The sequence below is a fragment of the Hordeum vulgare genome, chromosome 2H (genome assembly GCF_904849725.1).
Source record: "Hordeum vulgare subsp. vulgare chromosome 2H, MorexV3_pseudomolecules_assembly, whole genome shotgun sequence".
Classification (NCBI taxonomy): Eukaryota; Viridiplantae; Streptophyta; class Magnoliopsida; order Poales; family Poaceae; genus Hordeum; species Hordeum vulgare.
In genome coordinates, this window is record NC_058519.1 from 17,139,850 (window position 1) to 17,154,626 (window position 14,777).

A 14,777-nucleotide genomic window follows, 5' to 3' on the forward strand; every position below is an offset into this window, starting at 1 on the left:
GAATCATGTTAGCAATAGCTGCATTTTTCGATTATGAAATCTGGCAGATGGATGTCAAAACGGCGTTCCTTAACAGTTTCCTTAAGGAAGAGTTGTATATGATGCAACCCGAAGGTTTTGTCGATTCTAAGAATGCTAACAAGGTGTGCAAGCTCCAGCGATCCATTTATGGACTGGTGCAAGCATCTCGGAGTTGGAACAAACGCTTTGATGAGGTGATCAAAGCATTTGGGTTTATACAAGTGGTTGGAGAATCTTGTATTTACAAGAAAGTGAGTGGGAGCTCTGTGGCGTTTCTAATATTATATGTGGATGACATATTGCTGATTGAAAACAACGTATAGTTTTTGGAGAGCATAAAGGATTACTTGAATAAAAGTTTCTCTATGAAGGACCTAGGAGAAGCTGCTTACATTCTAGGCATTAAGTTCTACAGGGATAGATCGAAACGCCTGATAGGACTTTCACAAAGCACATACCTTGATAAAGTTTTGAAGAGGTTCAAAATGGAACAGTCCAAGAAAGGGTTCTTGCCAGTTTTACAAGGTACGAGATTGAGTAAGACTCAGTGCCCAGCAACTGATGAGGATAGAGAGCATATGAGCACCGTCCCCTATGCTTTAGCCATAGGTTCTATCATGTATGCAATGCAGTGCACTAGACCGGACGTTAGCCTGGCCATAAGTATGGCAGGTAGGTTCCAGAGTAATCCAGGAGTGGATCACTGGACGACGGTCAAGAATATCCTGAAGTACCTGAAAAGGACTAAGGAGATGTTTCTCGTGTATGGAGGTGACGAAGAGCTCGCCGTAAAAGGTTACGTCGATGCAAGCTTTGACACAGATCCGGACGACTCTAAGTCGCAGACCGGATACGTATTTATTCTTAATGGGGGTGTGGTAAGCTGGTGCATTTCCAAGCAAAGCGTCGTAGCAGATTCTACATGTGAAGCGGAGTACATGGCTGCTTCGGAGGCGGCTAAGGAGGGTGTCTGGATGAAGCAGTTCATGACGGATCTTGGAGTGGTGCCAAGCGCACTGAATCCAATAACCTTGTTCTATGACAACACGGGTTCCATTGCCTAGCAAAGGAACCACGGTTTCACAAGAAGTCCAGACACATCAAACGACGCTTCAACCTCATCCGCGACTACGTCGAAGAGGAGGACGTAAATATATGCAAAGTGCACACGGACCTGAATGTAGCAGACCCGCTGACTAAACCTCTTCCACGGGCAAAGCATGATCAACACCAGAACTGTATGAGTGTTAGATTTATTACAATGTAATTCGCATCATGATGTGAGGGCTAGATTATTGACTCTAGTGCAAGTGAGAGACTGTTGGAATTATGCCCTAGAGGCAATAATAAATATAGTTATTATTATAATTCCTGTATCAAGATAAACGTTTATTATCCATGCTATAATTGTATTGAATGAAGACTTATATACATGTGTGGATACATAGACAAAACACTGTCCCTAGCAAGCCTCTAGTTGGCTAGCCAGTTGATCAAAGATAGTCAGGGTCTTCTGATTATGAACAAGGTGTTGTTGTTTGATAGCTGGATCACGTCATTAGGAGAATCACGTGATGGACTAGACCCAAACTAATAGACGTAGCATATTGATCGTGTCATTTTGTTGCTACTGTTTTCTGCGTGTCAAGTATTTGTTCCTATGACCATGAGATCATATAACTCACTGACACCGGAGGAATGCTTTGTGTGTATCAAACGTCGCAACGTAACTGGGTGACTATAAAGATGCTCTACAGGTATCTCCGAAGGTGTTCGTTGAGTTAGTATGGATCGAGACTGGGATTTGTCACTCCGTGTGACGGAGAGGTATCTCGGGGCCCACTCGGTAATACAACATCACACACAAGCCTTGCAAGCAAAGTGACTTGGTGTAAGTTGCGGGATCTTGTATTACGGAACGAGTAAAGAGACTTGCTGGTAAACGAGATTGAAATAGGTATGCGGATACCGACGATCGAATCTCGGGCAAGTAACATACCGAAGGACAAAGGGAATGACATACGGGATTATATGAATCCTTGGCACTGAGGTTCAAACGATAAGATCTTCGTAGAATATGTAGGATTCAATATGGGCATCCAGGTCTCGCTATTGTATATTGACCGAGGAGTCTCTTAGGTCATGTCTACATAGTTCTCGAACCCGCAGGGTCTGCGCACTTAAGGTTCGACGTTGTTTTATGCGTATTTGAGTTATATGGTTGGTTACCGAATGTTGTTCAGAGTCTCGGATGAGATCACGGACGTCATGAGGGTTTCCGGAATGGTCCGGAATCGAAGATTGATATATAGGATGACCTCATTTGATTACCGGAAGGTTTTCGGAATTATCGGGAATGTACCGGGAATGACGAATGGGTTCCGGGTGTTCACCGGGGGAGGGGGGGGGGCAACCCACCCCGGGGAAGCCCATAGGCCTTGGGGGTGGTGCACCAGCCCTTAGTGGGCTGGTAGGACAGCCCAAGAAGGCCCTATGCACCATAGGAAGAAAATCAAAGAAAAAAAAAAGAGGAGGTGGGAAAAAGGGGAAGGACTCCTCCTTCCAAACCTAGTTGGATTCTGTTTGGAAGGGGAGGACTCCCCCCCTTGGCTCGGCCGAACCCCTTGGGGGTCCTTGGACCCCAAGGCAAGGCTCCCCCTCTTCCCCCTATATATACGTAGGTTTTAGGGCTGGTTTGAGAGAACTTTGCCACGGCAGACCGACCACATATCTCCACGGTTTTACCTCTAGATCACGTTTCTGCGGAGCTCGGGCGGAGCCCTGCTGAGATTAGATCACCACCAACCTCCGGAGCGCCGTCACGCTGCCGGAGAACTCATCTACCTCTCGTCTCTCTTGCTGGATCAAGAAGGCCGAGATCATCGTCGAGCTGTACGTGTGCTGAACGCGGAGGTGCCGTCCGTTCGGCACTAGATCGTGGGACTGATCGAGGGACGGTTCGCGGGGCAGATCGAGGGACGTGAGGACGTTCCACTACATCAACCGCGTTCACTAACGCTTCTGCTGTGCAATCTACAAGGGTACGTAGATCGAATATCCCCTCTCGTAGATGGACATCACCATGATAGGTCTTCGTGCGCGTAGGAAATTTTTTTGTTTCCCATGCGACGTTCCCCAACACTTGTGTCCCCGACACGCGGGCCACGGGCGGACAAGGGTGTGCGGTGAGCGTGTCCGCGCGATGTCCGTTTCCTCAAAACTCGGCGCATGTTTGGGCCAGGGATGGGTCAAAAACAGACGAAATCCGGACATTTGTTCGTTTGGGTACGCGCGTTGGATCGCGCTATTCGTCCATTCTACCCCAAACGGACGCACTCGGATAAGATGGGGTCACACGTTTTAGTTGGCCTAAGGGTTCGAACTCTGGCCACTAGGCTACATTGTAGTCCTCTCAAGACTGTCTAATTGAACCGTAGCTTTTCACCACTTATCATTTCCATCTGTTATTTTACCTGCTTTTTACCGTGCTTCTGCTGCCGGCTCGATATAAACCGCCACCATGGAAATATTCTCAGGAAATGAAACCCTAATCTACCTACTACCTTCTCTTTACTTTTCATGCGAGGTCTTCTCCTCCCTTGCTTTGAAACTGCCCCCCTAAAATCCCCCAAAATACCCACTTGAGAACTTGAGAAAGATTACTGGATTATTCATTGCCAAAGATTACAGTGGTTGTCGATCGTGTCGCTTATCATTGCTCTGAAACTATCCCCCTAAAATCCCCGACAGTACTCACCAAAACATTGTTAGAATCACCGGGTCATGAAACGACGGCTAGTCGTTGGCAAAGATTATTTCTACCGCTTGAGTACTCCAAGGAACTCTCATAGAAACTTCCATGATCGGCAACCACACTGTAATTTTCCTTATTTCACTGTTTGTACAACTTCACAGTCTTACATAGATGATACATAGTGGCACACATTCTCATCACTGTATCAGCACATTAGTTACAAATACGATTGCACAACATCTGAATGTATGATTTAACTTTGTTCTTCAGAACCCATTACTAAATTTGCAGTTATCTGTACATGATGCTTTCAAGTTAACCACTGAGCCTCCTCTTGGATTCACAGATGTAAGCGCAGGCGATGACGGCAACCGCAACTGCGAAGACAGCGGTAGTTCTCGTGGCAACCCTCTTTGCTTTGTCTCTGCATCTCCACGCCAGTAGAGTAGCACGAGAAGGCGTGAACCCGAGCTCAGAAAGCTTCTTGTGCGCCTCTGCATAGTCCCTGAAGAACGCGTCCTCATCCTGCGTGAAACATAATTTCCAACAAGCAGAATGATGAATTTTAGCACATAGACTGGAGAAATTATGAATTCATTTCTGTTCTACCTTTGCATATAATTCGACGAAGGGATGAAATTCGGTATCCTCCACCAGAACCTTGTCTGTAGGCAGCTTCAGGAGCCCATTGGAGTCCCCCTTCAGAAGCTCACTGCAGGCAGCATATACAGAAGATGAAGTCCAGCAGTGACAAGGTTGTTCTGAGCTGATGACATTACAGCTATATATAATCTTAAGCCAGTGTGCAATCTACGACCGTAGTGTAATTGTGCTTACACGAAGTAGGAGTTGTCGAACTTCAAAGGATCTTTTGTCCAAGCTCCGTCGAATCCCGATCTATCCGGACGAGCTTTCCCCTAAAAATAATGTACATTGCAAAACAAGAATATGAATCATGACTTATGAATAATTCTCTCAATATGAGAAATAAGGCGTTGAGATATTAGTACCAGAGTATGGCCACCCGAGAGTGCTACTATGTCCTTGTCGGTCAAGCCCATTCGGTAGAAGACTTCCCTAAGGTGTGAAGCACCTAGTCACATGATAAAACAGAAGCAATTTTCAGTGCTCCTGTCTCTTTAAGCCCATGACTGACTGGTGAAAGCAAACTATACTTCAAGCGCATTAGTTGGAACTGTTATATATTTGGGTTGCATCCCACATTTGATTCACGAAGGAAAACATTGTGTCACTAGAATCTTGATATTCGTAAAGCTGGTTACCTTGCTTAGCATCTGGCAAGCGCCCTTCCTCCACGGAACCTGAAGAATCCTGCAATACACGGTTGCTACGGTAATGAACTGTTGTTTTTGTTTTTGCCGACAATAGAGTTAAGTAAATGTTTGCTGCGGATTTCATGAACTTACCCTCCTGCCAGGAACGAAATCTATGGTTGGTCCACCGGTGACCTCGACGGCCACAACTCCGGCGAGCTGGTACAGGTCCGCATGCGTGATCTTGGGATGCTTCTGCTTAATCGGGTCTGCAACACAGGTATTCGGCATGTTTATATTCAGTTAGACAGGCCTAACTGGATTAGAAACAAAATCTGACAGTGCTGACCTAGAAGGTCGACGGCGATCTTGAGGCCTGCATTGGCGGCGTGGCCGAGCTCCTCCGGGAACCTGATGGAGCCGTCGGGGCCTCCCGTGTTGGTGTCCTTGTCGTAGGTGCCGGCGTCATGCCACCTGCACGTACCATCATCGCCGTCGGCCGTCGTTAAGCTACAAAATGCATGATAACACGGCACGCATTGCTGAAACGAGAGGTGGCGGTGAGGAACTCACGCGAGGCGGAGCATGATGGGGGCGCAGCTCTTGCTGGCGATGAGCGCGCGGAGGTCGCGGCGCGCCCTCTCGATCTCGGCCACGTACTCGGCGTCCACCACCGGCCCTGTCGCCGACGACATGGTCACCCAACGCGTGCCTTTCTCCGGCTTCTTTCTTGATGGCTGGGAGGTGGAGAGGAGCCGGCACGGAACAGAGGAGCTCTGGTTTGGAGCAGGGGAAGGGCAACGCGGGGTTTTGTAGCAGACGGGGAGAAGAAAAGGAAGAAAGGAAGGAGGGAAAGGAAGGAATGGAATGGAATGGAACGGAGTGGAGTAGAGGTGTGGAGAAAGCATGGGATCTCTCTAGATGAAAGCAACAGCTTTGCCATGTCGATGTTGATCAAGTGATTCCCGCGGTTCATTAGTGCACGGCAGCGGAGAGCTTTCTATTAGTTTCTCCTCACTAGAGGGCCAGTTCTTCTGCTGGCTTTTTTGAGGTTCTAGAATAAGGTGCATCCTATTCTGCAGCTTATTTTAAAAGCCCAATCAATTTTTTCTTAAAAGCCTATTAGTTAAGTCTTAATTAATAGACTTTTAAATAAATAAATTTGATAGAGCTTCTAGAATAAGCTCGGTAGAGGTAGCTTATTTCAGCTTATTCTAGAAGCCAGCAAAAGAACTGGCCCTTAGTTTCGTCCGACCTGGATTTTGTGTAAATTGTTGAGTATTGTGATTTTCAGATAAACTAGAAGTATTCTCGCTTGGCTTGTCCTATATATATGTCCATAAAGTTCAAGCAATAAACAACTATTCTATCAATCCTTCTCTCCTTTCTAACATGGTATCTGCCGCAAGTTCCTTGACCTAGCCGTCGCCACCGCTTCCACCCCACGCGTCGTCCTTGGGGCGGTCGGCCTCCATGACCGCCGCCGGGGCCCTCGTCGTTCGTACATAGGGTTCGTCTGCCGGTCTTATTGACTGACTGTCCTAGAGAGTCTTTTTAGGATCTCTTGATCCGAGTTTTTCTCTCTTTTGCCAGTCTCTTCATCGGCGTTCTTCCTTTTTGGTTTCCGGTCTAAGATCGGGTTGCCTATCCCGTCGTCGCCGTCGACACCAGCACGCTTCTGCTCCAATATAGGCGCGACCAGCAGGCCTCTACTTCGACCCGAAGGTCTTGCGCGACGCAGCGGCCCATCATGGCCGTCGTACGCGCATCTGCCCGCCCGTCGCTTTACGCCGCCGTCGTCGCCCCGCGCTGAACAGGACGCCTGCATCACCCACCTTCCGTCTGTTGGGAAATGTTGCATGGGAAATAAAAAATTTCCTACGCACACGAAGACCTATCATGATGATGTCCATCTACGAGAGGAGATTTGGATCTACGTACCCTTGTAGATCGCACAGCAGGAAGCGTTAAGAAACGCGGTTGATGTAGTGGAACTTCTTCACGTCCCTCGAACCGCCCCACGAACCGTCCAGCGATCCGTCGCACGATCCGTCCCGCGATCCGTCCCACGAACCGTCTTGCGAGCCGTCTCATGATCCGTTACGATCTAGTGTCGAACGGACGACACCTCCGCGTTCAGCACACGTACAGCTCGATGATGATCTTGGCCTTCTTGATCCAGCAAGCAATACGGAGAAGTACATAAGTTCTCCAACAACGTGACGGCGCTCCGGTGGTGGTGACGATCTAATCCTGCAGGGCTCCGCTCGAGCTCCGCAGAAATACGATCTAGAGGAAGAACTATAGTGTCTAGATCTGAGTTGCATGTGGCAAAAAGTTGTGTTAAATCAGCCCTAAATCACCACTATATATAGGAGGGAGGGGTGGAGGCTTGCCTTGAGGACCAAGTCCCCAAGGGGGCTCCGGCCAGGAGGAGAGGAGGTTTCCTACTCCAATTAGAAGTGGAAAGTGGAGTCCTTCTCTTCCTTCCCACCTCTCCTTTTTTTTTCTTTGTTTTTTTTTCTCTTCTTGTCGCCAAGGCCCTCTTGGGCTGTCCCACCAGCCCACTAAGGGCTGGTGCGCCACCCCTAAGGCCATTGGGCTTTCCCCGGGTGGGTTGCTCCCCTCTCGGTGAACTTCCGAAACCCATTCGTCATTCCCGGTACATTGTCGGTAATGTACGAAAACCTTCCGGTAACCAAATGAAACCATCCTATATATCCATCTTTATTTCCGGACCATTCCGAAAATCCTCGTGACGTCCTGATCTCATCCGGGACTCCAAACAACATTTGGTAACCACACATATAACTCAACTATACTAAAACATCATCGAAACTTAAGTGTGCAGACCCTGCGGGTTCGAGAACTATGTAGACATGCCCCGAGGTACTCCTCGGTCAATATCCAATAGCGGGACCTGGATGCCCATATTGGATCCTACATATTCTCCGAAGATCTTATCGGTTGAACCTCAGTGTCAAGGATTCATATAATCACGTATATCATTCCCGTTGTCCTTCGGTATGTTACTTGCCCGAGATTTGATCATCGGTATCCGCATACCTATTTCAATATCGTTACCGACAAGTCTCTTTACTCGTTCTGTAATACAAGATCCCGTGACTTACACTTAGTCACATTGCTTGCAAGACTTGTGTGTGATGTTGTATTACCGAGTGGGCCCGAGATACCTCTCCGTCACAAGGAGTGACAGATCCCAGTCTTGATCCATACTAATTCAACGGACACCTTTGGAGATACATGTAGAGTACCTTTATAGCCACCCAGTTACGTTGTGACGTTTGATACACACAAGGTATTCCTCCGGTGCCAGTGAGTTATATGATCTCATGGTCATAGGAATAAATACTTGACACGCAGAAAACAATAGCAATAAAATGACATGATCAATATGCTACGTATATAATTTAGGTCTTGTCCATCACATGGTTCTCCTAATGATGTGATCCCGTTATCAAGTGACAACACTTGCCTATGGCCAGGAAACCTTGACCATCTTTGATCAACGAACTAGTCAACTAGAGGCTCACTAGGGACAGTGTGTTGTCTATGCATCAACACATGTATTTGAGTTTCCAATCAATGCAATTCTAGCATGGATAATAAACGATTATTATGAACAAGGAAATATAATAATAACTAATTTATGATTGCTCTAGGGCATATTTCCAACACCATCTTCGTCGCCACTCGCCGGCCGCATCGAAAATGTCGGCTGCCTTAGGCCTGTCGGTTGTCGGACCCCTCGCGGGCTACCGGGCTTGTCGGCTGCCTTGGTCTCGCCGGTTGTCGGGTCGCCGCTACGTCGGGCCTGCCGGCTGCCTCGGGCTCCCCGGCCCATCGTCGGCCTCCTCTGGCATGCTGTTCCCCGCCAGCCACCGTCGTCTTGGTCTGCTCGGCTAGCCCGCTTCATCGTCCATGACACCGTGCTCATCACCGAGCAGCGCCCCCGGCCTCATGTGCGATCGGATTGATCACCTGCCCGCCGCGATTGACTCAATCCGCGTCGTCTGAATGACCTGATCAGTCGGTTGCATGCGCCTTTGCAGGTCCCCTGAAGGTTGTCCCCGAGTACAGTGCGCCTCTCCACCGATCGAGCAACGGGCTGCCGCCGCGTCACCCCGTCGGGCTGCAGTGATGCCGCCCAGTGGTTCTCCCCACGGTTGCCCGGACCCGTGAGCCGGCGCTACACCGCCCCTTCGGGCTGTAGTGCGACGACACGTGGTTCTCACAATCGCCCAAGGTTCTCCCCGTGGCTACACCGACCCGCGCACCGCCGATGTGTCGCTCCTTCGTGTCGTAGCATCGCGGCACGCGGTCTACACCACCACCCTGAGGTCTTCCCGTCGTCGCCCGGACCCACACGCTGCCGCTTCATCGCACCTTCGGGCGCGACACGCGATCTACTCCGTCGTCCCCACACGCCGACTTCCTATGGTATATGCCGTGCCGTCTCCTTCGGCGCGGGAACGCCATCGTCCGCATCGGTCTTCGTTATGTTGTCATGCTCTTCCACGCCTACTTCAAGCATCGCCACCGCGCTCCTAACCAGCCACCGCCGCTCTCCTTTGGCGCTGCTGCAGCTCGCTCACCCAAGCCGCCCCGCCCGTCTACCTCCTTCAGCTTTGTCCAACACCAGCTCATCGCCAGCGTCGCCGTGGTCTTCCCCGACCACTTTGTCTAATCCGACCACCGCGGGCTACATCAGCCTCCGCCGATTTGCGCCACAACCGTCGTCGAGTCCTTCTCTGCTAGCCTCCTCGACATGGTGTACAAGTTGTGTGCAGGTCCCCGTCTACGCATGCCCGGTGTTGGCAACATCGACGCGTGCCTTCGTCCCCGGTGTGTATTCCGAGGCCTGGCAAGTCTGGAGCGACGCATCGTCAACATCGACTTCGTCCGTCTATGCATGTGCGGTGCTGGCAACACCGATGCGGGCCTTCGTCCATGACGTGTCCCCGGGCTTGGCAAACCCGACGCATCACTACTTCGACACCACTGTGCCCATGACTAACTCTACGTCTCCTTGTGCCTGCGGTTCCACGGTGAGTTCCTCGACACCGGCTACCCCGTCTCTACATCGACCACCGCATTCTTCGCACGGCTACCTTGACGACCTGCTACCTCGACCACGGCTACACCACCCTACGCTCTCGGCTACCTCGACAAACGCACAAAGGGCTACCTCGTGCTTGAGCAACCTCGTCGATTTCCACTCCGGCCATAACATCCGTGATGCATGACCGTTACGACTGTGGGGGGATGTTCGTGGGCTTACCTTTGGATTCTTCTCCAGTCTCACCGTCTGCATCGCTACCGTTGTGACTGCGGGGGTATGTTGAGTATCGTGATTGTATTGAAAACATATGATAGACTAGGAAGCATTCTGACTTGTCTTATAGTCCAAGTAGATCATGTACTCCTATATATATATATATATATATATATATATATATATATATATATATATATATATATATATATATATATATATATATATATATATATATATATATATGTTCACGAGGCTCAAGCAATAAACATCTATTCCACCAAATCTCTTCTCTCCCTTCTAAAATAACTCATTATGCGCCCAACTCAAATCCAATTTAAATCTTTGCCACACATCGCCATGCACATCACATCAGCCGGTACACATGGTGTCACATCTACATGTCCACTCTCTCTCTTTTGACACATTTTATCTAACTCATTTCACTCGTTTTGGTAACTTATTTCACTCATTTTAATATCATGTTTCACTCATTTCATCGTTTCAATAAAAGATTCCACTCATTTCACTCGTTTTGATAACATATTTCACTTGTTTCAATAACATATTTCACAGATTTCATTCGTTTTGATAACATATTTCATCTCATTTGGTCATTTCACTCATTTTCCATAACTAATTTTACTTGTTTCAAATAACAATTTTCACTAATTTCAATAACATATTTCACTCATTTAAAACTTCAAAGTAGTTGAAATATATTCAATATTAGTCTTATTCTAAAGGTCTTTGCATCATGATTATAGTGAATTCATTTATTTTGAAATCGGAATATTGGTTTAGAAGATATAAATGATTTAAGTTAGGAAATGTGAAATAAAATGGATGGATTTGTTTGGAGAGAGAAGAAAGAGAGAGTGGACATGCAGATGTGACACCATGTATACCGGCTGGTGTGATGTGAATAACGATGTGTGGTGGAGATTTGGGTTGTGCATGCAATAAGTTAGGCATAGCCATATTCCCCTTCGTTTGGATTTTTTTAACTATCCTAGGTATTTTGAGGCTACTCTTACCCAGGTTCCTTCCCTAACCTTCACGGTAAGGGTAAACTCTTCCCTTCAAGCTTTACCCCCATGGATTTGCTTCCTCTCTGCATGTCGCTCTGGCGGTCGGTGTTGGGGAGGAAAATCCTGGTGTCTCTGCTTCGTTTTTTTATCCTCGCAGGTGCAACGCTCTGGTAGATGGCAATGCTTATTCTTAGACATTGTCTTTCGGGCTCCGATCGCCCTCGAGTTCGTCCATATAAACGTAGTCGTCAGAGCTCCGACGTAGATTTTTCCCGTGTTGTGAGATTTGGTATTAGGTGCTTCAGATCCATTCAAGGGTTCAACAATTTCGACTGTGGCTCCAGGGTGCCGGTCCTTAGGGGCACGTGCACAGAGACTTCGTGCCTGTCATCGACAAGGTCAAGCCGGTTCCGGGGAGGGAGCGGCGATAGCAACATGACGACGGCACATTCTGACAGTTGTAGTGATCGTTCGGTGGTCTTGAAATTTTAATATAATTTTTATTATGTTTGACGTGCTTTGTACTTCTGATGGTTTTGAGTAATTGATCTGAATCATTTTTGAAAAAAAAACTTGAGGCTATTTTGATCATTAATTTAACTAATAAATATAGTAACATTTTATTATATGTCATACAAAATATACAATTGGATTGGTATTCTTGAAACATGCTTTCGGCCCGTTTATATGTAAGAAACTAGCACATCCCAACATCCAATTAGAGCATAAAAGAAAAAGGAAATGTCTAGGACAACAACACAAACATGCCCCCAAAAAAAGTATTAAAAAGAACGTTTCTATTGTTCTTGCTTTTGATAGAGCTTACCCTTCACGCCTAATGGTGTACTTTTCATGCACAAAACTAATGTACTATTAGCAAAACATATCTTTTTCCAATAGTCAACATATCTATGAGCTTGTCAACCCAAAACGAAGTGCCGTTCCAATTAAGGCGGAAGGATCTGATGCTGAGAAGTATCTGAAACAATACAGGGTATCTGAAAACGTCTTCCACGCATTTTTGTGGAGTATTATACACTATCAGACAAAATATGACAATGTTTGTGTGCCTTAGTTTTCCCGTTGCCTCCCAAGCGTAGCTAGCTTACTCTACCATATATACGGAGAACACGAAATAAGACGTTTCTGTTCTCACAGTCAAAATTGAGGCATTTTCATAGCCAGCATGGAAGCAAATATGACCTAGATACCTCCTCAAGTTCGGTTTGATTCGAAGCTATGAATCAATAGAAATGATAAACTTGTGCTAGTTGCTCTAGTTTTCAGATACTAACACAAATTCCATGTTTTATAGAGCGCCACATGAGGCACGCGTCAATGCGTGCACAAGCCTGGAGGCGATCTCTTCAATTATCTCACAACACTCCAATTACTTCTTACCTATCTTATGTCCTTGAACTTTACTATAGCTCTCATTCATGCATCGCTGGCATATATATTCTTTTTTTTAAATATGCAATCGAGGATTTGTCACGTGGAAGTATAAATTCAGATCAAGGGGAGGACAATGTTAATTAGTCGGTACGTTTTCCGCAAGCTTCAACATGAGTAATATCATTTCTAGTGAACGATCGTGATATATTACTTGTCATATCAATAGTTCCGTTGGAACGCCTGTTTGGAACACAATAACTTAAATGTAGTAGTAGGAAATTTCTACAGCAATCTAAAACACATGAATACTCCAACAAGATCATCTTGGATACCTCACATGAAAACTAGGAAATTCTAGACACAAATTGCGAAAACATTAGGTAAGACCTCGTGTTTAGTTTCCTACAAAATTCCTTTGGAATAGCCCAGTCCATATGAATTTCGTAGGAATCTTGGAAAGCCATTCCTTTGTACCAAATGATCTGGCGGATTTTTGTTAATAAGAATTCAATCCTTCAAAATTCCTAATAAATATTTGAAAACAAATCATGATCGCTAAAGCTATGATGACATAACAGTTACATAAATATAAGCACAAATTAACCTTTTGTGAGGGAGAAAACATAAAAAATTGGTGACATGGAAGTTTGCATCAGGGAGTGCGATTTTTTTCACGGAAAGAAGATTGATTATGCACATGCATCAGACAGAACTACAGCTATGTAGAATCTCCTGCAAAAAGAACTAAAGACGAACTGTCTACTAGGAGCAACCAATTACTTGCATCAAAATTTGCACCTTCCAACCCAAAGCTTAAAATTAATGGGCCATCCAGATTGAAACCCGCAAAGCTTGATCAGATCCTAAAGGAATGGATCACATACAATCATGGACCCTAAACTTCAAGTTGGGCGTCTGGTGACCAGACGACAATGACATGGGGGAGCAGGACAGATGGGCAGCAACGTCCAGGTGACAGGCTATCAGATTTTCCGTTCGTTCCAACCCCGTCGAGCAAGGGGAAGAGCATGAGGTTCAACTTCTCGTCCCTGCAATCTCCAACTGAGAAGCAAATAAGTCAACACGCCATGAATTCCCGTCATTGAACTGTCAAAGGCAGGGGTCCTTGCAACGCCGGCACATCGTATATTTTGCTACATGCTGCTCTTTTGAGGTCTTGACGTCTACATTTTACTTCTAAAGATGAGACATTTTGTGTGGCAATTAACCGTGGTGTTGCGAATTCAATCGTGTCGAAAGACCTTGCATGGTTAGAAGCCCAGAAGTACAGAAGCAGCCTATGATTGTATGCCTTAGTTCCCTATTGTCTCCCAAGCCTAGCTAGCTTGCTAAGATATACGATGGAGATAACAATTAAGACGTCGATATTCGTGGTGGCAAAATTTAACGTGTTGCTATTGCCAGCATGGATAGCAAAAATAATCTAGCTATATATCTCTCATCAAGGTTGATTTAGCTGGAAACTATGCATCGCTCGAAATGTACCGGAAATGTAATACTACCATGCTGCCCGCTCTATGTTTTCAGATACTAGCACACTGTAATTTATAGAGCTGTTGCAGTGGCTGGGAAAGTGACCTCCTCCATTATCTCACAACCTATCAAACACAAATGCCAGTGTCCCATCGCGCGTGGTGGTTAGTGCAGACCGATGCCCTATTGGCCTAGCTAGTATGGCGCTGGCATTGGGTGGCACACGAACAAAAATGGCGCACGTGTACTTTGGCGGTGCGACACGCGGCACAGCAGTAGTGTGCGACCGGGGTGGCAGTTGCCGGTTCAACTATAGCAGTTTTCTTGGCAGTGCCAACTAGAACAAGTGCAATAGAGCTGAGTCAGCTACCTATAAGGAATAAACTAATATATTTTTGGTTAGTTAGAGGAAATAGAAGAGGAGAGAGAAGGTAAGCGGACTCTTAGCTAAGAGCCAGCTCTAGCACGTGTTCCTAGGCTTTTTGTGAGTATGAAAGGTGGGTCATATGATA

At 46.7% G+C, this 14,777-nt stretch overlaps 1 protein-coding gene across 1 annotated transcript; it reads right to left on the reverse strand.

The window, feature by feature from the left end:
• Positions 1-3,881: 3,881 nt before the first annotated feature.
• LOC123429244 (probable L-ascorbate peroxidase 3, peroxisomal) lies at positions 3,882-5,852 on the reverse strand. The gene is made up of 8 exons (XM_045113299.1): positions 5,623-5,852; positions 5,399-5,523; positions 5,203-5,318; positions 5,059-5,107; positions 4,786-4,868; positions 4,613-4,692; positions 4,385-4,487; positions 3,882-4,300 (listed from the first exon to the last, which is right to left on the reverse strand). The coding sequence occupies exons 1-8, from the start codon at positions 5,742-5,744 to the stop codon at positions 4,091-4,093; spliced, it is 888 nt and encodes a 295-aa protein (XP_044969234.1). The 5' UTR covers positions 5,745-5,852; the 3' UTR covers positions 3,882-4,090.
• Positions 5,853-14,777: the final 8,925 nt, after the last annotated feature.

Bases quoted from the DNA above. Each gene is read 5' to 3' on its own strand.
- LOC123429244 (XM_045113299.1), bottom strand. From the start codon at position 5,744: ATGTCGTCGGCGACAGGGCCGGTGGTGGACGCCGAGTACGTGGCCGAG. The intron at 5,524-5,622 runs GTGAGTTCCTCA...TGGTACGTGCAG, and splicing joins CCCATCATGCTCCGCCTCGC to GTGGCATGACGCCGGCACCT. The intron at 4,869-5,058 runs GTAACCAGCTTT...TCATGTGACTAG, and splicing joins CTTGCCAGATGCTAAGCAAG to GTGCTTCACACCTTAGGGAA.